General features: G+C 43.6%; 1 protein-coding gene across 1 annotated transcript in view; it reads left to right on the top strand.

Annotated features, from left to right (window-relative positions):
• slc12a5a (solute carrier family 12 member 5a) overlaps positions 1 to 25,097 on the top strand; it is a 108,266-nt gene that overhangs the window by 63,778 nt on the left and 19,391 nt on the right. The window contains exons 2-3 of the mRNA XM_076141158.1: positions 11,700 to 11,800; positions 12,331 to 12,468. Coding sequence (XP_075997273.1) covers positions 11,700 to 11,800; positions 12,331 to 12,468 — 239 coding nt within the window. The remainder of the gene's footprint in view (positions 1 to 11,699; positions 11,801 to 12,330; positions 12,469 to 25,097) is intronic.

The raw sequence follows: 25,097 nt of genomic DNA, 5'->3' as shown, positions 1-25,097 counted from the left end.
TTGTCAGAGAACATTGTGTGTTCACTGTGAGGACGTCTCATCGCGTCCCCTGCAGTCAGTCTCCCAAAGTCTTGTCTTGCAGTGGGTGTAGCTGTGCTGTGGGCTGCTGGTGCATTGAGTCTGAGGTGGATGGATCCTGATAACGGCACCATCTCACTGGATTCCCCCTGCTGATCTCTTCCTCAATTTCTGTCTTTATTACGTCTTTTCCCACACGCTCGTATCCGACACTCCATCTCTCCCTCTGCTGCAGCCATTTTTCTTCCCTTGACTGAAGAGTGCAGCCCCCCCTCGCTCCCTCCCTCCCTCTATCCCCTTATCTTTATCCTCCGTATTGTTTTCCCCTCTGTATCGCTTCTCTCTCTTGTTATATTTATTTTCTCTCTAGTTCTTTTTTTTAACACCCTCACCGACTAATCTCCTCTGGATAAGAACATGAACGGCAAAGACGGACAAGAGATCGAAGAAGACGGAAGAGCGTCAGATTGCGAAAAAAGAGGAAAAGGGTGAGAGAGAGAGAGAGAGAGAGAGGGAGAGAGGGAAGGAGAGATGAGTGGATAGAGCAGCTGTTAGATGGAGCTCGTAAATGAGCGGTGTGGCTGTGCTGCATCCAAGCCACCACATATTTCAAATCACCCAGGCTTTCTTTTGTCCCTATACACCCAACCAACCGTCCTGATGGATTCCTGTGTGTAGGATAGTTCCAGGGTGAGCCCAACGTGTCTCAGTGGAGGAATCCCACAATACATGGATGCAGGGATGCAACAGAAGGCTATTTTATGACGAAGGTGCTGCTGCTGAAGAAGGTGTGTTTGAGTCAAGACTCACTGTAGGACCTGGAGCTGTTGATCATTGAAAACAAGTGTGTGTGTGTGTGTGTGTGTGTGTGCGGGGATGGGAGGGGTGTTAACCAGTTTCCTATGTAGGTCACCTTGCATGATGTAATTTGTCTTGATTTTGGGGCAACTGTTGCCATTCTTTGGTCCCGTTCAAATGAAACAATCCTTTGAGAAACAGAGACTCGGAGAGCACATACCTGCGCCAAGGCAGAGCAGTCCTCCAGTTATGACTCCATCTCTCTATGGAATTCAACAGCTTATAGATTTGATCATGTCAACATTCTGTGGTGATTCATTGACAGCCCAACATGCTGTGGAAATGACTGATTCACTTGTATTTTGCTTTATTATGTATAAATGAGACGGGTGGTGACATCATGTTAATGTGATACTTCAGGTTCTTTTATGAGATGATGGGGCTCAGGCTGGAAATCCCATGGAGGGAAATTGGAATTACCTCTATAACAAGAATGTCACTGTGTTGTTCCAGGTTTAATGCGTTTTAATCACTGTTAATTAAAGATTTATAAAGATGATAGAGCTTTGTTAATGTTACAGACGGTTGTTGACCTTCACAGTGTTCAGACAGCAACAGCTAAGCTCTGATCTCTGAGGGCTGACAGGAGCTAAAGAGCAGGCAAGGACAGATATCTGTCAGTGCAAACGCTTCCGTGTGTGTGTGTGTGTGTGTGTGTGTGTGTGTGTGTGTGTGTGTGTGTGTGTGCGCGCGTGTGCGTGCGCGTGTGTGTGTGTGTGAGAAAGAGAGTGTCTGAGAAGGGCAAAGCAGTATCAGTCACTGTCACTGAACACCGCAGTCTCTGGCTCGATGCCACACACACATACACACGAACACACGGACAAAGAGAAACGCAGGATGCATTATTCATAAGAATAATCAAAGGCAGACAAAATTCACAGTCTTTCAATCTATGGGTCCACCAGGACATGCAGACCACCCCTCTCTCTATCTCTCTGTCTCTCTGTCTCTCTGTCTCTCTGTCTCTCTCTCTCTCTCTCTCTCTCTCTGTCTCTGTCTCTGTCTCTCTGGGTTTTTGTTTAGAACGGAGCTGTCACTTCCTCCCGCTGCCCTAGAGGCCAGATGCTCTCACAACTTCCTCACTTTTCTAAAAATGCCTTCATCCTCACTGAGGAAAAGACAAAGATCGGCTGACTTGCCGTTTCATTTGCCCGTCTCCTTCCTCTTCATGTTTCCTCTAGAGAACATGAAGAAAGAGAGGTTTATGGGTGTTTAAGCTAAGGATGCAAAGTTTTTGGCCTGCAAAGCACATTCATATTTTATGAGATTCAGAAAGCTGCAACTCCTAAAAAATATAATAAGCCATATTTAGTACGGATATTATACTCCACATCCTATCAAGGTGTGTTACCGGTGCACTTTCAACTGGTGAACCTATTTCCGGAGCAATAGAACATGGTGAGTGTACTTTCATCTCTGTCTAAAGCCAAACCGCTGTTCCATTATTTATTTATGTTCCAAAGACTCGAAATATCCACAAGAATCTGCCTGTTTCAGACTTGCGGTCGGGCTCAGAGCCATGACGCATAAACACACACACACACACACACACACACACACACACACACACACACACACACACAAGGGAATGAGCAGACAAGTGTAAGAGCTTAGAAACTCCAATTCGCACACATACACGGTCACACACACAAAACCGTCTGTCAGTAAATGACTGCGGCTCCACTCAGGCGTCCAGGTAATGCACCTGTACTGAGGCACCTGATAAATCCCTGAATGCTAGAGTCTTATCTGTCTGGGCCAGGTTGAGGAACAAGGTGCAACCATGTCTCTCTCTCTCTGAATGTGTGTGTGTGTGTGTCTGGCCTGTTTCCCCATCTGCCTGACGCAATGCTTCAATCTGCAGTCTGTTTCCTGACGCACACTTTCGGTTGAAGTTTATGGGCTATAAACTCCCCTCATTATGGATGATCTCTCACTTTTTTTTTCCTCCCCCTCTCTCCTCCTCTTCCTCTCTGCTGTTCTGTTTATGTCATTGGCAGTGGCACACCTGCTGGGGGAAGTGCAGGCTCCTTCCTTGTAAAGTCACAGATGGACTGAAAAGCATTAAGGGTGATGGAAAACGTACAGTCTGAGAAATTCCATCCTGGTTTGCTGTGTTCACTGTGACTCAATTCTCGATCATACACCTCAATACAGCCGGGATTGATGCAATAGATTGATGGGATTGATCGATGGGTGTTGTGATCCTCTCTGCTTGCTTTTGAACAATGTGTATGGTCCAGTTACCTATAAGTTAGTTAATGAGTTACCTCCATCACTCCACATTACACAGTTAGTCTCTCTTTCAGTCCCTTGTCATGACATCACAGGCAAGCCAGCTCTGAATGTAAACATTTAAGGGTGTTTTAGCACCAGCAAGTAGCCATTATAATGGGACAGAGTGGCAATAACTCAATGAGCCACTGACCATGTGGGATTTGGGGAGATGTCCTTGGTAAGATGGTTGATGCAGGTCCATCAGATACAAACCAACAATATTGGCATGATCCTGAACTAAAAAGGCTCGCTGGCTCAACAACAAACTACAACTGATTTATGATTTGTAAAACCTGTCACTGTGCATAACACGAAATGAAGACTTGAATAATTTAGACAGGCAGCTTCTGTAATCCCCTAGAGACTATTTACTTATTTGCCCATTCTTTCATTTGCGCTTCTCCTCTGAGAGTTTCTGCATGCAATCACAATCTTTGACATTCTTCATTTTTGCTCCGTGCCTAGTTACTTGTGAAAATACTTCACTTCATCTTGGGAGACTTGTTTTTCCCTTTTTGACGGAGAGGAGATGGAGAAAGGAGACGAGCACAGAGAGGATAAGTGGGGGAAGAAGTGGAGTAATGAGGAGAGAGGAGGAGGAGAGTGGAGGAAAATGAAGAATAAAGGAGACTGCAAGGATACGGTATCACAGCTGAGAGGAGAAGAAGACAATCAAATAGACAGGAGAGGTGTTGAAAATGGAGAGGAGGACGTGTCCTTGTGTCCTCTGGGCTTTGGGATAGATTGCTTTTACTCCGTCTTCATAGTCTAGATGGGGCAGAAAGGGGAAAATGACCTCAGCCGGGGGGGGGGGGGGTCAGTCGGTTGAGAAGACACCAAGGTGTTAATTTGCACCTCGATTCACACCTCCGGAATTCCATCAGAAGGTAGGGAGCTGCAGACCAGGTAAGATGATAGTCCTGTCATAGATCAGACCTCGCGATAGGACACCCTCCTCCATCTGTCTGACTTTGCTGCAGGCGATTGGATCTCTCTCTCTCTCTCTCTCTCTCTCTCTCTCTCTCTCTCTCTCTCTCTCTCTCTCTCGCTCTGACTCAGCCAAGATGCCTCACTTGTCCTGTCACAGGCTGCTGAACCCTCTCGCAGGAGCCCCTTGTCCAAAAATGTGCCAAATGTAATAAAAGTGTAATAGCGCTTGGCCGCTCGTCCGGACCTGGCACCGGTCAGCACGGAGAAGGAAATTATGTTTCTGAGTGAAATTGGTTCCCTGGCATGTGATAAGTTGGGGTGAATTTTTAATCCATGACCTCATGAAAATATGTCAGAGTTGCAGCTGCTATCATTTCTCCCATCCTGACTCCCCGCCCCGCCCCACCCACCCAACCCCCATCGCCTTCCTCCCTCCTGATTCTTGTGTTTTTCGCTAAAGGACAGCAGGTGCAGGACACCTTTGCTCCTCCACCAATTACCTGAACAGTGTATAATCCTACCCAACCTCACCTCACCTCCACCCACGCAATCCTTTTTTTTTTGGTATCTTTTCCTCTCATCCCTCCAGCCCTGTTAGGCTCCATGGCTCACCAATTACAGCAGGAGTAGTCAGCTAAGTCAAGTTACTCCCGCCGGCCGTCTCCATGCATACAGGAGGCGTACAGCTGACTGACTTGACACAGGGTGTTCTGCTCACAGCCAGCCGGCCACCTGAGGGAGTCTGATAGCCAAGCTCCAGCACGGCTCACATTCTCTGCACCTCATACCAGTAGGGCCTGTGTGCGTGCTGACACCGGTCTGTGGAACCGGACATGCTGAAAGGCTTGTGGCCCAAGTTAGAAGACGAGGTATGACGTGTGAGAAGAAGCATAATGTAATGGGGCCTTCATAAATCAAAGTAGTGTGTTTAGGCTTTTTTTTTTGGGAAATTCTGTCGGAGTTCTGAATGCACAGTGTTCTAAAATGGTCTTTAAAGGGATCATCATGAAAACCAATGTGGATTTCAGATTTTTTTTAGATTTTTGAACTGGTGAGCTTATAGATACATTCAATAAGGTCTATATATATTTGTTTATATTTAGACTCATGGTTGAAAACTTAGTAGCTAGTGAAAAGAACATGATGTGTTCGGCTATGTCAGTGGGTGACATCACCTCACTGCGACAGTTGCATGGAATTATGGGTATTGATGATCACCAACCTGCTGTTGTTCCCTCCTACTTTAAAAATGCAGAATCAAGGATTAGCACTTTAATGACGTCGTTTTAAAGCTACAAATCTTGCAAATCACACAAACTGATTTTACGATGCAGTACAGTGTCCTGTCACCTGCCGTACAAAAAGATCTACCTTCTAAATATGAACGCGAGCGAGAGATTATACAGTCGATGATGTGAAAACAGATTCAGGGGAATAAATGAGATGCTGGTAGCCGTCATCGACACATTGACACATACCAGTTTACCTGCACCAGTTTTTCCAAATCGCAGTCTTGTAGTTGTCATCTGCATCTTCCTGAATTCCCAGAAGTGAGAAGATGGCTGTGTTTTAATTGCCTGACTGCCGCTGTACACAAGCGCCTCCTTGGGACGGCACTGCAGCAGCCTGCCGTTTAACAGAAATGAAACCTGACGTGCACAGCCAGAGGCGAGGCAGGCGATACGAGGGGAAATTACACCAAACCTTCCCATTCATCATCCGGCATAAGACCGTGACATGCCTGGTTGTCTGATCATCATGCTAAAGAGTTCCTACACACTTTGCCTCTCATGGAGATGCGGAGACATCGTTCGACCTGCTCCCCCTCACCCCCTCCGCACTCCTCCACCAATGAGCTCCTGTCAGCTCAGGAACCAATCAGGAGGTAGGATTGCTGTTGAAGAAGAAAGGGACCGTGTCAAAGTCGCACCCTGTGAGGCAAGGATGCATTAAAATTCATACTGGGCTGAAACACACAGCCTGCATACTGATATGTCTGAGGAGTGCGTGCTCCCCACATAAATATATGAGTAACCGTGCAGCATGGGTATGAGAGGCAGGCAGAGAGGAGATAACTAAAGAGTGAGGGGAGTGGGAGAACCGGAGAAAACACGAGCTTGTTGTGTCTGATATGCTGCTGCAGCCATGATAGGAGCTGGAAGGGGTGAGGCAGAGTGAGAGTGTGTCTATTTCTGACTGTGTGTGGGTAGATGGAGGCACGCAAGCATATGCTGGTGATTTTTTTCCCCAGAGTACATTGAAACTGCATAAATCACTTGTAAATTAACCAAAAAATAGATACAGTTCTTACTTCTTTTTGCCCTTGCACCTGGTTATAAATTGAGGTCTTCATCTATTTGGAATGAATTCTTTGCACCTGATTTATCCTCAGTCAACCACATCAACTGAAAACGCATCATTGGACATTACACCGAAGAACCAATACATTGTACGGATTCAATGAAGCATATCACATTTTTCCCATCAGAATGACATCGTTTGAAGAATGAATCCTGTACTCTGCACTGATAGACAACAGTTTATATCACATACATCAGATTTAGCTCATGATGTTATTCTCTTATGGATATGATGAAACACTGTACTTCACTAGAAACTCTGTTGTGTGCGTCAACTGTAGGTAACGTAGATTTTCAACAATAACTCTGCACATTGGATATGTGCGGGTACTTGATACGTGAGAATGCTGTGTCGACCTTGACTGGAATTTAGATTACAGTGACCTTAATCCCTCACTTGACATCCAGCAGAGAGAGAGAGAGAGAGAGCAGAATGCAGCACTCAGCCTCCAGCAGCATCATTTTGATTTACAACAGTAAACCGTCCATATTGACAATAGTATTGACTTGTTGAGTAGCTGTAGTAGAAATGTCATATGTGTATGGAAAGCAGAGTTTCTTGGACAGCCGAGGATCGGTTTCCATATTTAATGTGTCAGTATTTCTCATGAAATGGCTGAAGTCCAGTTATCGCAGGCCAAGCTGAGCTTAATTGCTATTTCTCTTGCCGTCGTTTAGAGCTGAGCATGTGTACGTCTCCACATATACACACTTGCAGTTCACACTCAACAAATCAACAAGTGGACCGCGAGCCTCTCGCTGAGTCAGCTCCTTTACGAATCAACATCTAGCACTTGCTCCTGTTGAAGCAGGTCCTCAGAGAGAGAGAGAGAGAGTGTGTATGAGGTTATGTATGTTGGCTTTACACAGTGAAGAGGAGAGAGGGGACAGGGCGAGCGAGGCAGCAATAATTGGGACTGTCGCCACCTCACCACCATACAAGGACGGATCAATAAAGCAAAGTCAACAGTTCCTGTCACGTCGTCCTCTGTGGCTTTATTCAAAGATCTGTAGGAAAACTGAGTTGCCAGCGTGCGAGCTCGCAGCAACTGTCTCCACTTACTCAGTGGAGCACACAAGTGTCCAGACTGTAGCCAGATACTGACAACACAAAGCCAATACGTTTGAGAAAGATATCTGCACTCATGGAGTGCAGTTCAGGTTCCATTCTGAGAGCGAGACAGATGACAACAGTGTGAAATATCATCTGCCTCTAATCATTCAAAAATGCATAATTGGACATAAATAACTTGATAAATCACACATAGTCACGAGAAGGAATTCATCTCTATTTTCAAAAAGTGTAGACAGCGACATAGAAATGCAAATTTTAGATAATCCATCCATCTATCAGTCCCTCACCTTCTCTCAGTCTCTACCCAGAGTTCATGATTAAATGTAAAGGTGAGATCGTAGATTGTCGGGTAAATTGAAAGCTCAGCTAAGTCTTTATAAGTTTTTCCATTTTGGCTTTTACATCAGCCTATACATCATCTGGGTGTCTGCCAAAATGTAGAAATGTCAAGGGCAATTGTGAATTTGCTAAAACCAGGTACCTGCAGGATAACTGGCAGTCGGCCATTAAGCTCGTCCTTTTACTCTGGATTAAAACAGCTCCCTGTTGCTTCCATACGTGCTAACACACCACCGAGTCGCTAAGCGAGCTCGCGCCAGGCGGAGGTGACATTGAATGGCAGCAGATACGCGTCTTTGTTTAAGGGTCTGTGCATTTTCCATGTTTTCCTCTCCTCCCGGTTGACTGATCTTTCTCCGTGGCCTCCTGCCAACACTGCATGATATCTGGAAAAGCTTTTTTTTTGCATTCACACACCTTGTCTTTTATTAATATAGTCTAATGGAAGTGTCCGTCAGTTGACCTGTCAGGTACTTGGCACTAGATGACAGCACAATTATGAATCTCAGTTGAATTGGCCGACGCATTAATGGGAATCTCAAATGTCACACACCAGATGGGGTAATTTCACAGTTCACATGGAATTATACATTCACATTTACCTGACATTTATGATTTGATTCCATGTGATATGATATCACTCCTTTCTAAAAGATGATTGGAGCTCTCTTGTGTACTTCTCTCAAGTCAACTTCTCGCATCGTTGCAAGCATGACGAAGTATAATAAGTATAATGAGGAAGCAGTTGTTTTTGTGTTTTCTAGTTAACTTGGAGGAAGATCACAAGCTCAGTGAGGAAACCGATCGTAGATAGTGCGAAAGCTTTGATAGTGAGAGCCATTGTTGGAGAGAAGCCATCAAACTGTAGCGGGATAAGCTGCTTTGGGTATGTGGAAACTCTTTTGGGAACTGTCATTTGTTCCGAAAAGGGTTATCCATTATTCCTCTGATGATGACGGTTTAATTATTAGACTGCGCAGGAAATGACCCATGGAAAGAGAAGTGATTGGATAGAAAATATACAGCATTAGCCCTTAACTGTGTGTGTGTGTGTGTGTGCGTGTGCATGTGCGTGTGCATGTGTGTGTGCATTTGAAATCTCTTGTCCCTTTGATCCTTTAAGAAGTGCTCTGTTTCTGTGTGTGCTTTGATCCTTTGAATACTGCGTGTTTGTGTGTGTGTGTGTGTGTGTGTGTGTCTCAGTGCTTGCAGCATTACATATGTTTGGCTCTATTCTGCATTCAGAGATGGTTATCTGCTCTCTTCAACGTACAAAAAGCACACTGTCGGCCTCCGCTGATGAGCGTAGCGCTGCATCTAAGTCGTGTATTGTCGATCATCCTCACATAGTCAGGAAGGGTGAAAATAGCTTAAACAAATGAATAATCCACGTGTGCTGAAAACACTCTGCGGCGTGCGCTGACATCCCTTTAACCCGCCTTGCATTTCAACCTGCGGGTTAAAGTCAGCTGAACCTTAAGTGCAGTAGAAGCTTTTACATTTGCAGTCGGAGACATAAGTGTGTCCCTCTGTTCTCTCCCTCTTACTCTGGCTCCCATTTCAGGTCTGATTCCTTCATCTTGTCCCTCTACCTGTCACTCCTCACTTTGCCCTCCATCTATCTGTGCCTCTCTCTATCTTCTCGTCGGCACCCTCGTTCCCTTGGTCTCTTTACATTCTCTTGCATTCTGCTCTCCCTCCCTGTTTTGTTCTTTCCTTACTGATTTCTTTGTCGTCTTCTGATCGCCATCTCAGTCCCCCCCCTTCCCCCCTCTCTCTCTGTCACAGTAGAACAGTATGTATGAAGGGGCCAGGCTGCTAGCGGTGCCCCAACGTCATGGCACATGGCTGCAGCACCCTGGCTATAAATAACTTGGTCTCGCGGCGCTTAGTCCAAGACAGTACTGAGAGCCAGAGGGAGAGCAATCTGCTGTCTGCCTGAAGAAACGCTCGAAGGGGGATGGCTGCAAATAAGACGGCTTGCACTGTGCTGCCACACGAAGCCGTTAAGCCTCTAAACAATAAGGCCCAAAATAAAAGGCTGTGATGGGTTTGGGGGGGGGGGGGGGGGGGGGGGGGGGGGGTTCCAGCCTCTGAGGTCTCGACTCAAAGTAAATATGGAGCCATGTTCATGTTGACTTTTGGTTTAATTCTGAAACTATGTAACAAAGCGAAAGGCTACAACCACTTGAATCAGTAGTGCACAACTTTCCATTTGTGCGATAACAGAATAGAATTATTTTTTTTCAAATTGTGTTTAATGGCAGTACTTTGTTTTGATCATTTATCTTTAATTAAATTCTACCTTATTCCTATTGATTTGACCTTTAGATACAAGACCTATTATCTTGTCTGCCAGTGTCGGTCGATATTGAATGCTTGATCGACAACATCAACCGGACCGTCTCTTACAATCCGAGTGTCCTTTATTAATGGCTCCATGACGCATGTCGCCAGCTCAGCACCAGACAGAAGAAATCTTGTTTACATGGTCTCATTCCCTTTGTGATGAAGAACAACGGTTACCGTGTAGCTCAGGTTTCCAGTGGAGACGATTGTGCTCAAAGGAAAATTAGTTTTGTGTTGCCAAGATGGAGATCGCTGGAGTCCTCTTCAATCTGAACATGTTATCTTTACTATTGATAAACTCTGTTGTCTTTACTATGTAGTGTAGTGTTGTCATGTTATTGGGGTTTTTGCACATCAGTCATTATGGGTATAATGGGTACAGGTAGGTTCAGCAACTCCTCAGTGTACAAACATCATTTTTGTAATCATGAAGTCTTTGCAGTGCCTCTTGGAAACATATTGCTTAGATTCAGACTATTTGATGTTGCATAAAACCAGTCAAAAATCAGTCAGGACTCCTGTGTAAGTACTTCACGCTAAAAGTCCTGAACACTACTTTTAATAAAAGCTTTTAATGTGTAAAATTGCATGGAAAAGCTCATATTTACAATTTGCCACTTTGGAAAACATTTGCTGCATTCTCTGTCTCACCACCTCTGTGTAGTTTGTATGTGGGTCATCTTGTGTGGAGACTGAATTCAGCTCTTTTGTTTTGGAGGAAACTGAATGATCTATTTGACTGGCGTGAGTGAAATATTCCAACTGACTTTCAGTCCTGGTATGCACAATAGAGACCCACGTGTGTTGCTGTGTGAAATCTAATTTCAAATCCAGAATGGAAATCAGTCAGCTTGTCAAGGAAAAAACATCAGTCAGTGAGTTCCCTGAGGGTCTTGTGTATTATTTACTTGAACATTTACCTTGTGTCTGACAATGTGACTGACTGGACTTGTAGACAGATTTTTCTAGATGGAGTCCCACCGCCGATGGCAACTGTCACCTAAATAACATCACAATCTTTCTAGCATTTTTATGTGTGAGTTTTAATATTCAGACTTATGATCTTGTGACATAATCATTTGTCGGTGTTGCGATTGAGAAGCTGTTTGATGAGATACATTGTTTCTAAGACCATATGGAACCTATAGCACTACACATATTGCGGATGCACGCTCCATTAGCTACGGCTCTGTCTTCTGTGTTTCTGACTGCGGGCACTTTATGGAGACAACCAAACTTCTCCTCCTTCCCTGGCAGACATCCTCTACTTTGAGCCTTCTCTCCATATGTCATCCTTTGACTCAAATAGAAAATAAAATGAACCGGTTCATTAAAAGTTGCCGCCTCATGTTGAAGGATGCTGTCAGCCTACAAACGACGAGAAATCTTTCATCTGACTCGTGTGTTGTTCTGTTGTACCTTTCCTGATCTCTATTATTTTTCTACTGTCTTAAAACTAAAGATGTGTGTGTGTGTGTGTGTGTTTCTTCTAGGTGACAGTAACCCGAAGGAGAGCAGTCCCTTCATCAACAGCAGTGATGTCGCCGCAGAGAAGAGCCAGCAGTATGATGGCAAGAACATGGCCTTGTTTGAGGTATGGAGCAATATTATGCAAACACACACACAGATATACCAGATATATCAGGGAGGGTGGTGCACTCATCCAATTATAAAAATGAGGGCTTTGACATAAGCACTCACACAGATACACTCACAATTCAGTGATTGAATGGGGTCTCTGGCATCGATTAATGAGGGTAATTACTGTGTGAAGGGCATCTGGGAACCTCAGGTTAATGCAAGCAAATCTCATGCAGCTACAAGAAAAAACTTAAATGAGGCAATTTACCATAGCTCTGCACATAAGGTGTTTACATTGTGTCCTCTGTAGGATTTCTAATTTGCAAAATCAAACAAAAACAATAAATGTACATTTGCTTACGTAAGCATTGCTTTTCTTCCTCCTTTCCTTTCAGCAATCCTTTCAAATGAACTATTTATGTTGCAAAGTTCATCTGACTCTGGCTCAGCATCTCTCTCCCCACTCACTGTCCTCTCAGAAACATATTCTTAAAGTGCCTTCCAGAAAGCTGAGTGTGTCCGTCTGTGTTTGCGTCTGTGCAGGAGGAGATGGACACCAGCCCCATGGTGTCGTCTCTTCTCAGCAGCCTGGCCAACTACTCCAACCTGCCCCAAGGTAGCAAAGAGCACGAGGAGGCTGAGAACAACGAGGCGGAGTCATCACGCAAGAAACCCGTCAAGGTATGAAACAGAAAACAGGAACTCCCAGTGGTGGAAAACTAACATACAGTATATCCAGTAGACAGTGGAGAAACACTACTAAAATTATACTGAAGTAAAAACAATTAAATTAGCTGTGACCTAAGAAGAATGAATCCACACAAACCAAGCTTTTGCGGCACGTTTCCATTCCCTCAGTCTGTCATTTTTGAGAACGAGCTGTTTTGGGTTGGCAGCATGTAGTTGAGCCATGAGTCTGATTGGTTGTCTCCAAATCACTTTACAATTGACATTCTGAAAATTACACTCACTGTAATGTTATATCAAGCATCCATTCTAAGTCTTGACTAGTTATTTAGTCACTGCTTGTTCTCACATTGCAGTGAGTGTTACCTTCAGATGGTCTCTTAAGGTCGCGTGTAGCAAATTCTGATACTTCTCTGCAATTCAAAATTGCATTTTGAAATGGAGATTTTCACAAAATCCCGTGGTATCCAGAGGATTCAAAAAATGTTATTTTCCAGGATGTTACAGTCAAGGGTGAGTGACTGATGTGCAAAAGGAGCAATGTAAAATGTCACATTAAACTCCCCAATGCCCCTATGAAGACAGAAAGTTTGGGTGAATAAAAAGACACAATTTCACATTTTGTTGCAGTTATTTTAATCAGAACATGAGATACACAAGTGCAGCAACAGTGAGGGCTTTTCTGGAGTCACTCTATATGGCATTTTTAAATTACAGCGTATTCCATATGACATTATAATCCTTATAATTGTGGATGTCTTTATCATGTAATTGTATAAACACATGTAAGCTTTGCCTGCTCTTTCAGTGCCGCACAGTGCAGTTCTCTTAAAGTGTTATTAACCAACCAGAAGGAAAGGATACTGCTTTTACGCTATCTGCATATTTCTTATTCTACTAAGCTCATACTGGCAGTCAGCATTGCATATAATGCATCGTTTTTTTGTGTATATATGGCCATATAGGCGTGTATGTCGTTCTTCTTCTTCCGTCGTCACCATCTAACATAACATTCAGCTTCATCTCTATTGGAATCATTGGCACCTCTCTTGCCTGGTTCAGAACTCTGGCTTAGATCACCGTCATTCCCTGTCCCTGGTATTACCCCTGGCTCTGTTTTGGGTCCCCTATTTTTTATATCTTCTTCCTTTTAGCCATAGGAAAAGTGGTTTTCAATTCCCTAGCTGAGCCCGGTCTCTTCCTTACTTGGTGACACTGCACTGATGTTCTTTTTATGCCTACTTTTATTCACTCATTGTGTATTCTGTCTTGTTTGTTTCTATGATATTTTGATACATTGCTGCTTGTTCTGCTGTCTTATTAGGTGTCCTTTGAAAAGCATCTATAAATCAAATGCATTATTATTATAATTATTATTGTAATATAAATGTCAGCTCTGGGTTAAGTGGTTAAGGAAGCGTGCTGTTGTGTGAAACACCATGCATGCTACTGCTTGCCACAGGACTCATGTTGCTGCAGTGTGAATATAACACAGCACAAACTAAGAGACGATATGAGATGATAATAATGGTGAAATGAATTCACTAAACCATTTTTAGCTGCCAAAGTTTATTCCTCCCACAGACAAATCTCATTGCTGGTTGTTGCATGGCGTTGGATCGCATGTTCACCAAAGAAAACTGGTCATTCACGTTGCTGATGGAAAGAAAATCCTTAATAATGGAGCAGTTTATAGTTTTGTTATATAACAGACATTGGATAGCTGAAAAACTGGCTTGAAAATTGTCAATCATTTCTGTTTATGTTCGAAATCCTCGTGTTTGTGTTACCACATCGCATCTTTACATGCCACTCACTAATGAGATCCTTCCACAGCGTCCCTGCTATTCTCTGCTGCTGAATGTGAGACGACAACAGGGAGGAGACGCAGCAATTTGACAGGCAGACTGAAACGTACTAATCCTCACAGAAATTTTGGTGTGAGATGTGAAAAGCAAAGGTGATGTAAGGAAAGATGAGGGTGAAGATGAGGAAGGAGATGAGTAATGAGAGAAAAGCAGCAAATGTGGAAATTTGAATGACGCATATTATTTCATACAATTCACCCTTCTTTCCAAACTTTTGAAGTTGTGAACTATGTGAGGTGAAACACAGTTCAATTGTCAGCCCGTTAGTTGACAGTTTGACAGCTTTTCAATGACCTTTGACCCAGTCTTTCTTTCTGGGTGCCCAATCAGCCTGATATGTTTCCTTCTGCTACATTCTCTTTTCTCTCCTGTCTTTCGCCTTTCCATTCCTGTGTGGGTGGGCGTGTGTGTGTGTGTGTGTGTGTGTGTGTGTGTGTGTGTGTGTGTGTGTGTGTGTGTGCGAGTCCAGTAGATGTATAGTGAGCAGGTCCTCGGTCATCCAGGTCAGGGCATCTAAGGAAAGGTGATTATTTTGATTGATCTTCTTCAGTCAGAACTGAAGAAGCCCTTCAGATGAGAGGCAAAATGTCTTCAAGTGTTTACCTCCAAGTCCAGTTGCCTGAGTGTCAACGTTCCTTAGATTAGGAATATAACTACAAATGGCTTTCAGGCCTCAAAAGAGATTACTGGATATACAATAAATTACTACATGTTTACTTTTACCATACAGGATAAAGACACAAATTCAAGGTCACCAACAATAAATGATTGAATCCTGCTGTGTGCCTCTCAGATTTAATGGCAGATTTTGCAATTCAAGGGATCTAATACTGTTAACGCTGCGTTTTGGATTGCCACAACCTGTACTGCATGGGAGAACAACACACAGTCCCACCTAATTTTTCAATCAGGAGAGTGTGAAATGGTCATTTGCTGTGCAGTTGTGGGGATGTTCAGACCGTAGCAGTCAGGACAACCACGTTTGTTCAGTTTGCACGTCCAGAGAGAAGGCAGACCAGAACCGAGATAAAGCGTATGATTGTTTTCAGGGTAGCCGGGAGTAGACTTTCAGCTCGGGATGGAATTGTTTGTTAATGGCTAATGAGATTGCTGAGCAGAACTGTGGGCCGGGGTGATAGATGATGCAGCGGGGGAGGAAGGAGAGAGGACAGGAGAGGAGGAGAGGAGATGCTGCAGGAGGTCCTCAATGGGTCGCAGATCTGCTTTTAAATGGGCGATTAGAAGAAGCTTTTGTGAGCGCATAGACAGGTACTCACACAGTCTCACCTCCACATGTCTGCTCAAAATGGCTTTCATCTCACAGATTAGTCATTAGAACACACATAATGGCTCACAAGCAGTTGATAATAACAGTTTTCATAAACATACTTCAGCTCAGTGTAGCGAAGGGAAACTAGCACACAGACGATGTCGGTTCTGTTCAATGTCAAATCCATCAACATAGAATTCTCTTTTCAAGGCCGCGAATGAATGAAAAATCCCAACAAAGACGCGATAAAGAAACTGATCCGCTACACTGTTAACTACAATGGCGGCGTCGTTTTTGTGACCTAGGTGAAAATGCTGTGTTGGCATGGCGCCAGTATTACCTGGAGACTCGGTGTCATACGCAATAATTGGGGACGCCGTGTGTGTGATGTTAATCTCGGGGGAATCTGCCACGTCTGTTAATTGTAACATGAGAATTCAAATGCAGATTCCCGTCACGCTCCTTCTAACGTGATCCGTACATTTCTATGACATTGAGTTTTATATGTTAACAGTTTCTTTTCAAATATGCCTTTACTGAGAAATAATGCAAGTAGCAGCAAGATCAGATTTATTCCATTACTGTGTTTATGGGAATTCCGTGTTGGTGTACCATTCCGTCACTGTCAAAATATTTGCTGACGCTGTATTCCCCCAATGTCCCAGCGTTCCCTGTTGTCCCTGCTGTACCCTGTATTTCTCTGGCTCGCTCTCAGCACTGCCAACCCCCGAGAGCAGGTCTAATCTTCCCCATGTCACCCCGACCCCTTCAATACTTTAATTAGTCTGCACGCTACACCAAGCTGCTGCTTCTCCAATCAGCAGCCCATTCCACAGGCAATCTCTCCATCGCCATGAGAGGCTTTTCATTAAGGCAGCCTGTGGCGTTTTATCGCTCTGTCAACGATCCCTCTTTCTCTCTCTCTCTCTCTGTCTCCCTCTCTCTCTCTCTATTTCTCGCTCCACTCCGGCTCCCTTCGCCTTTCTTTGTCGCAGTGGAAAGGCCATGATTAGAGGTTTTGTTCACGTATGACATGAGGGGACAGTCCAGAGGTCCACAGTTTAAGATGGAAACCATTCATCCGTCCATCCATTTTCTATACCCCTCGCTTATCCTTGTCAGGGTCGCGGGGGGGGGGGAAGCTGGTGCACATCCCGGCGGTCACTGGGTGCAGTCGATCACAGGGCTAACACGGAGAGACTCGCAACTCAGCCACACTTCCATTCACACCTACGGACAATTTAGAGTCTCCAATCTACCTTAGCTGCTGCTGCTGCTGCGTGACTTTGAAGGTGAGAGGAAACCGGAGACCCCGGAGGAAACCCACGCAGACACAGGGAGAACATTACAACTCCTCCAGACGGAACTCCGCCAAAAATAAATGACTGACCAGAAGGGTCGGCTAGGTAAAAACAACACAACAGATCATGTCGCAGCAGCTTTTTATCTTCTCCCCCATAATCCTTTGTGTTTTGATCAAATTAAGCACACTACACTACAAGCTCAAACCCTTTTACTTTTATCCGACTCATTTTCCACTCGAGCGAACCGGCCCGGAATTTCTCAGAATCACCTGAAGCGGCGGCACTTTGTATGCTTTCCACCTCTGCTTTTTACAGTGTAATGTTCCCTCTCGCTAATGTTGTTTCCCCTCTCAGTGTTTTATGATCCCTCCGCTCAGCTTCGCCCTTGCCCTCTCCCTCGCCTCCCTCCCTCCCTTTTTTCATTAGGGCGCTGCATTGAATCAGTATTCTCATCAGGCGCCTTCCGTAGGATGTATCCTGATTAATGTCAATACATGATTCGTATTAGAGCAGCGCACAGATTTGACAGTGGAGCTAAACAGAGAATTTCACAGCTCACATATTGTCTGCAGAGCTGAGCTGAGATAAGATGACTTTTGGCTTAAAGTCAAATAAATGTTTGAATTATTTCTGTCCTCTTTTCTTCTTATACCCTCAGTCATCACAGCAACTTAAAGCATCATTGATAGATAAAGAGACATTTAGGCTTTAGGCTTGGTACACATAGTTACATATATTTGCTGTTCTGTAGTGATGAACCTTCAAAAGCCACCAAAGGATTCAGCTGCAGTGGTTTGACACACTTAACAGGTTGACACACACACACACACACACACACATATGTTCACACACTCATCCGCAGAGTTGACCGGGGAGTGACTGGTTCATCCACAGCAGGTCAGGCGGGCTGATGCTCACTGGCCTCTTCTCTCTCTGTGTATTTAATAATTCAGCACACCTGAGCAGAAACACATTTGCTCTATCAGCTCCTGTTTGGCCAGCAGAGCGTGGAGAAGCTCCCCCGTCCGCCTCCCACACCACTGTTCCCCCCTCCCCCTTCCCCCTTCCCCTCCCCACCTCACACCTCTGCCTCCACCGGCACATTTCTAAAACGTACGACTGGATACTCCTCCCCTCCTCCTCCTCCTCCTCCATTCATAGAGCTTAAAACAGTCTGTGCGTTCGGTCCAGTGGTAAAGTAGGAGTTATGGTGAAATTTTGCAGCATGGTGGAAAGGCAGCATGGCTCAGGCTACTATCTTAAACCAGGCCATAGTACTGGGCACGGCCGGGTGAAACAACCCATACCTGCCCCGTCTCTACCTGTATGAACCTGTGTGAAGCATGTTTCTGTAGGTTTCCTTACGTTTACCATCAAAAACATGCATCTAATGACGTCGGCCGACAGTAAACGTTGCTATCCGCCGTCCTATTATAGTCGATACTACCACAGGCGCTTCACACATTCATGTCTTGAACTTCTAAATAAAAATGTGACTGCAGCAGATTTTCGGAGGGATTTAGATAAAAAGCAAACGCTGGTAAGCATAAAAAAAATCCCTCTTAGAAGTGATTTAGAGAATGACACCGGTTTTGTCAGCCTAAGCAGGTTGGCAGAGTGTCCCACAGCCTGAGGGCCTGGACGTTTCCTCTCCTCTCCCTCTCTCCAGCCTGTGTAGTTCAGGTGTACGGTGTCTCCCCTCAGTCCTACGCTGCTCCTCTGCAGTCTTTCTCCTTTGATTTCTTCCCCCCCTGCAGCAGCTGAGGATATGAACTTGCATCTACATTCTTCTTATCCCTCTCATTTCCTAACTCTGTGTATAGCAGGGAAGGAAACGTGAATAATATCTTTTTAGCCCCGGCCCAGTATCGCACAGCTCAGTCATTATCTTATGCATTTACACTGAGAACACATCAGGTAACCACATTTAAATGTAATACTTGCATTTATTTATTTCACATTTGTGTTATTTGCCTTTACAAATGTGCAATTTTCCAGTTACCATGGCAAAACGTTATAATGTGAGGAAACTGAACACAGTTGTTTTATCTCTAAATGTAAGAAAATTGTGCTAAATTATCACAACATGACAGCTAGAAAAGGGTAATGTGGCTGGTAGAACACTGTGTGGCTCAGTGTGTGTGTTCTTGTACTACTGTGTACCGAGGGATTACAGGACTGTGCCCTGTGTCAAAGGCTTCCTTTATTCAGCTCCCAGTGGTTTTGTTGTTCTTCTGTCAATGAAACAGTTGCTTTGGATCAGAGTTGGTATAGTTTCACTCCTACATTTGTAATCTAATACAGTCACTGGATGCAAACCAAGCCCTTCCTGTAACTGCGTCACATTAAAATCATTCCCTCTCGCCAACCACCGGAAGATTTTTATTAAGAAGCCGCTAATCATAAATTAATGACAGATTAAAAACCAGGCTGCAAACTCTGTGTCTCTGCAATGATAAGGTTGGCAAAGGACAAGAGATGAAAAAAGGTTTAAAGGAATGAATGTGATAGAGCAATGAAGGGAAGGAATTCATTTAGAGACTCAGGAGATTTGCTATACTGCTGGATCGTACTTGAAGGATGTGGAGTGCGGCCGGCCTCAGATGTGCTCCTGGTGGATCCGGAGTTAAGAGGGCTCTGGTCTGATCTGATTTGGTCTGGACAGAGGCGAGTGATGGGTGATCGGGCAGCTGGAAGAAGTGAAAATGAATTTGATGTCCTGGCAGATGTGTAGACGGGTTCTGTGGCAGCACACCTGAGCCATCCGTTCAGTGTTTAGCCTCCACTTCCCAGGGGTCCGACGGGCAGCTGTTCCCCTCCAACTTTGGTGGTGCCGTACCGGCCTACCTGTGGCGCTGCAGCAGTCGGTGTTCCCTTTGCTCACAGTGCCCTGATCTCTGGGGAAATCATCCCCCTGCTGGCTTCTTGCCCATTAGACAGGGACTCCATCTCTCTCTGTCTTCCTCTCTGTCTCTCTATCTGTCTCTCATTCTCTCTCTCTTTCTGTGTGTGTGTGTGTGTGTGTGTGTGTGTGTGTGTGTGTGTGTGTGTGTGTGTCGGTGCAGAGAATGGAAGGGACTGCAATCCCGGACCACAAATGAACAAATGTAAGACCAATTGAATGAAAATCGAAAAGTGGCACTTTCAATAAACATGGAGTCTCTCCCCGCACAGAGTCATTGATTCAATACATACGCCGCCATTCCATCTGTTTCAGGCCATTTCTCAATATAAACATCTATTAGTTTACCAGATTCTGCATTTTGGTGGCGGTTAGCAAACCTCACGAGGCGTTTTATCATTTACAGCCTCTCGCCTCACTCTCGCCCCCTGACAATGGTGCGAGCTCTCTCGATGTGAATTATCTGCGGCTGTACATCTTACGTAACGCCCAGGATTGCTCGTATACCAACGCTGTTTTTTTTTTTACAAAGCCTGTCTATTGTTGCATGTGGATTATAATTTATCACTCAGATGTTTGCTACAGCAGATACTCGTGTAGCCGCGCTGACACACAAGGTCTGCTTGATTGTGGTTCTCCATTGTGTGCTGGAGCAGGCAGGGAAAATGTCATTTTGTATTCTGGAGAGGGTTATTGCCTGTTACTCTCCAGACGAGTGCTACTCAGCTATGGTGTGCAGCATAGACGTTGTTGTTGTCATACTAAATACAATTTACACATTTTAAGACTAGATTAGTGTTATATCTGTGAATTGCTTTCATCTGAGTCTTCCTCTGAGTCTGTAGATCTGAGCCAGGACCATAATAACTCACACCAGCGTTTTTCCAGTTTAAGCTTTTCTGACAAAACACTTGAATTTACCGGCTGCATGTTTTCTTTATCTTCTTTTGATGAAATCTACTGTGAAGAAGTCAGTAGTATTTGATAGACAACTATCTTTCTTTTTCGATTTCTTTGAAGTGGAAACTGCAAAGGACTCTACCCCTTTAAAAGAGGCTGGAACATTTATATATTCACCCTTTCAACTTCAAAGTCGGCAGAATAAAGTCATTGAAGTGTTTTTTTTTCTTTTTAATCAGAAACACCCACCTTGAAAGGACTTTTCATTTACCGGCCTTTCGTTTTCTTCTTCAAGGTGCTATAATGGCGGTATGTAAATTGGCAGAGGTGTTGCATCTAATAAGCTACCTGTTATTACAAACTGACCTCGAGCTGCAGCGTCCCGCTCGCCTTTTCTGCAGCGGCAGCATTTTAGGGTACAACGCCAAAGTGCTGATGGCAGGGGGACCTCTCTGCCTGTAACACCTGACTGCTAATGTATAATACACACCGAGTCCCTCAAGGACTGGCCGAAGGAAACGCACCCTGCTTAATTACAGCGTGGGTGAGGGAGTGATGACAAGAAGGAAATATGGAGGTGAAATGTTGATGGTCTCTAGGTGACAAATGACTGGTTGTGGCCATTTTCCACAAGATTTGATGACTAAATGAAGTCTGTTACTGCGCTCTCGGGCTCGCCTGTAAAGGAATTTACATGTTCTTTTTTAGAGAAACAGTTTGTTAGCATTTCAAGTAAACAAAGGCCCTGTCAGCCTTTTTAGACGCCGCCACAGTTTACAATCATGATGTAAAATCATTATAATCAGTGCTGTCAGTTGTCCAACAAATACTCCCTTTTTTTAATTCTCACTTTACAAATAGGAAGAGAAAGTTCACGTTTGCCAAAGCGTTTCCCCACACAAATCAATCAAACACACACGTTGCGCGCTCTGACCTGAGTTAGTCTGTGAAATATACACCAGCCGGTCCACACAAACACGAAGCATGTCACAAACTTCAGACCAAACTTATTCCACAAAATCTTCTATTTCAGAGGAAAATATTCTTCTCCTCTACATTTTCTTTTCTTAGATTAAGATTTTAACTGGTATAACCATTTGGATAATCTATTATCTTTTTATTTTGAATTGATAGTAGTAATTTAGTATCATTTAAATATTGCTGTATAAGAACTTTTATTTAGTCGTAAAGCAAAGTGAAGTATTTTGCTAGCTTGCACTGAAGAAGTCATAGGTGCCGTTGCAGATTTGTTATTGTTCTCACAAATCTTTACTCACTTTACTTTCTTGGGCAAATAATGAGAAATCATCTCCGACACACTGAAGGGCACAATCACAGTGAGTCACAGTCTGTTTTGCATGGCTTAGACAAGAGACAAACTGTGCAAATCATTATCATATAGTGGGGGAGGTGACAGAGATGGACGAGGTTTGTTCTCCACTGCTCCCTCCAGCAACGTGTGTGGGCCTTTATTTGATCTTTGATTAAAGCACAACAAGGATGAAGGTTAATATATTCTCTGTTGCGATGGTCGGGTTGCACAGTTCTTACTCTGGGGGAGTGCAAACAGGACCGTTGGAAGAATGGACCCGGAAAGTGGATGAAAATTTATTAAAAACTAACCTATACCGTTTATCCATTTCAAAGTTTCTCTGAACTTCAACAAGTGGTCCACTAGGTTGCAAGCCGAGCACAAGGCTTTAATCTGGATCCCCTCTCATGAAGCGCTGCCTTCATGTGATTCGTCAGGACAAAAAAGACTCAAACTTTTACTTTCAGATGCAGAAAAGAATTATGAGGCAAGCTGTATGGTTTCCATTTTAGAGGCATTGAATAAGGCTCCCGGTCGGATTAGGCAGAGTTATGAGGGCTGATCCATTCTTTCTTATCACAGCGTTAAACATAGACGGAGCAGAATGTAGTTTGTATACCATACATTAATACGTGGAAATCCATTGTTTGCACTCCACAAACATCACAAATTCTTAGGTAATAAGTTTGCTAGTCACATCTTGTAATGGGAGCTCTTGTTTTGCTATTGATCTGAAAAGGAAATCGGAATCTAATTATGTTTGTCAGATCTGTTTGTCCTCTTCTCTGTAAATTATTAATGCTGCAGTCTCTCCAACCACACATCACATTCCATCTGACCTGTATCTCTCAGACAATATTATTCATTTGATGTCAGCCACTTGTCAGGTTGGTTTGATTAAAAGGCTGCTGGATGAAAGCAGCATCTACTGACAGGTTTCAGTGCAATGCTGCTTTTATGACTAAATCCTGCATAGCTTCCATTTTGTCAAGGAAATGTAATTTCCCTCTGCAGAGGAAGAATGGTAGCGGCTGATGCCTTTATACCGCTGTTTGGTTTCAAGGGAAAATGTTGTCCACTTTCAGACACGATACAAAATATCTCTATTTATATTCTGTCTTTACACAATTTGGATGAGCCTTAGACAGACAAGTTCTGTCAAATTAGAAGTAAAACTACATAATCCAATGATTTGCGACTCTTATTAAAGCACTTAAGCTTGCCAAGGCGGAACAAATCCCAATGTACTGACTTAAAGAGAGAGAAACTATAATAAAGATCATACTTATACAACAAACAGTTTGCATGCTGTTGAATCATGTCAGCTACGTATTGGTTGGCAGTTGTTGCATGTCTCTGCTGAATTGATCACTTTAACTTCTGCAATATGATCATAGCGGCTCCTGTCTAAGCATATATTTTAGTCCATCAACTTCAAACTGGAGGGTCCTCTGATTTCTGTGTTGTGGCAAATTAACCTTGACTCATAACCAGAATCACAAAATGTGGTGATAGGAATGGAATTAAGAAGGAATTTGGGATATTTGGATGAAATCTCATAGCAAAATGTAAAGCAGCTAAGTCTGTTTCAAGCACTGCAAATGCGGCGGAGCGTTGAGAGTGAAATAGAAAGAAAGCAACCTTTGTCAAACTCACCTGTCTGGTGTGATTGAAGTGTTTGACACCTGAAGTACAGTGTTCTAGACATCATGATAGGTGAGTGAGTTATTACACTCATATTATCAGGATACTATTGGATTGAAAAAACATAATCCTGAAAGAATACAGACAGGTGCAGGTGCAAAACGTACACATGTTCAGAAATAAGTAAGTGGCTTTAGGATTTAGCTAATATTTCTCATGCACAGTTATCTATCGCCTGACTATATTTTGAATATTGACCTGTGGAAAGCCTTCCCTTCAGCCTTCCCTGGACAGTAACATATGTGTGTAGCATCTCACAGCCTATGATCACTCTTGCTGTTTGCATTGAACCATGCAAATGCAGCAGTGATGGTTTGTCCAGAGTGTTATGTGTGTATAATGGAATGATGTAACAGCTAAAGTTCACACTCTCACTTGGTAAAATGGGTCATAGCTGGATATCATCATAATTACCCTTCACTGGCTGCGCCGTCCTTGCCAGGAAATGAATATGTCTCTATTATACACAGGGTCAGCGAATGTGTCCTTCAAGTTAAACCATGCTGTCATGTCAGTACACACACAAACACATTCAGAGTGCAAACACACACACATACAAGTATCCCAAAAACCTTCATGAAGCGAAACTCCAAATCAATCTTGAGTACAGCAAAATACATCTTCCAGTCTCTGTGACAGTAATTACCTTGAAGAACGGCCTTGAAGCAGTTTCTGGTATGAGGACACGCAAGCTCTGTGTCCACTGATCCACACCAGGGACAGTGGACTGTTGCACAACCAGCAAAGCACAAATCCACTGCAAAAATAGACCTTGGAGAAATCCACTAAAGACGTTCCATTCTGGTCCCCCTGCTGCTTCCTCCACTCAAGTTCCCTTTGTTGCCTCCCTGCTCAGCGTAATTATGGTTCTGAAACCCTTAAATTAAAAAATAATAAAAGGTGCTATTTGGGATTAATTGGGAAATACATCATAGAGTCAAAGGCTTTACGCGGTGTAATGAGCTGTTCTTCTTGTTTCCACGTGGTAAGAGGAAATGGTTCGAGATTTATGACATAAGGGAAACATATGTCCACAATAAATCAAAATAAATAAATAAATAAAAGCAAGCATGAGGCAACACTGGCTATTTCTACTTGGGGGAACCAGATTGCATTTACAAATTAGGCTTTTAAAAGTAACTATGTGTGTAACTGTAAATAAAAGTCTCTTACAGTGTGTTTCTGTTTTCTGTGGGGAAGAAACACACAGAACCTACAGCTGAAAGAATGAAGAGAAGTATGCAAATTATGTAAATGTATTGTTTTGATGTGCAATGGCTTGAAATCAGCGTTTTACTTGTGTTATGCAGCAGGAAAACGGGGATGTATGGATAAATAAAACATGACTAACAAAGAAGGCATT

The sequence above is a fragment of the Genypterus blacodes genome, unplaced genomic scaffold (assembly GCF_046128005.1).
Source record: "Genypterus blacodes isolate CSIRO-AG114 ecotype Tasmania unplaced genomic scaffold, CSIRO-AGI_Gbla_v1 ptg000017l_1, whole genome shotgun sequence".
Lineage (NCBI taxonomy): Eukaryota > Metazoa > Chordata > Actinopteri > Ophidiiformes > Ophidiidae > Genypterus > Genypterus blacodes.
The sequence above is the reverse complement of the archived record's forward strand: the minus strand, read 5'-3'. Positions and strand labels throughout refer to the sequence as shown.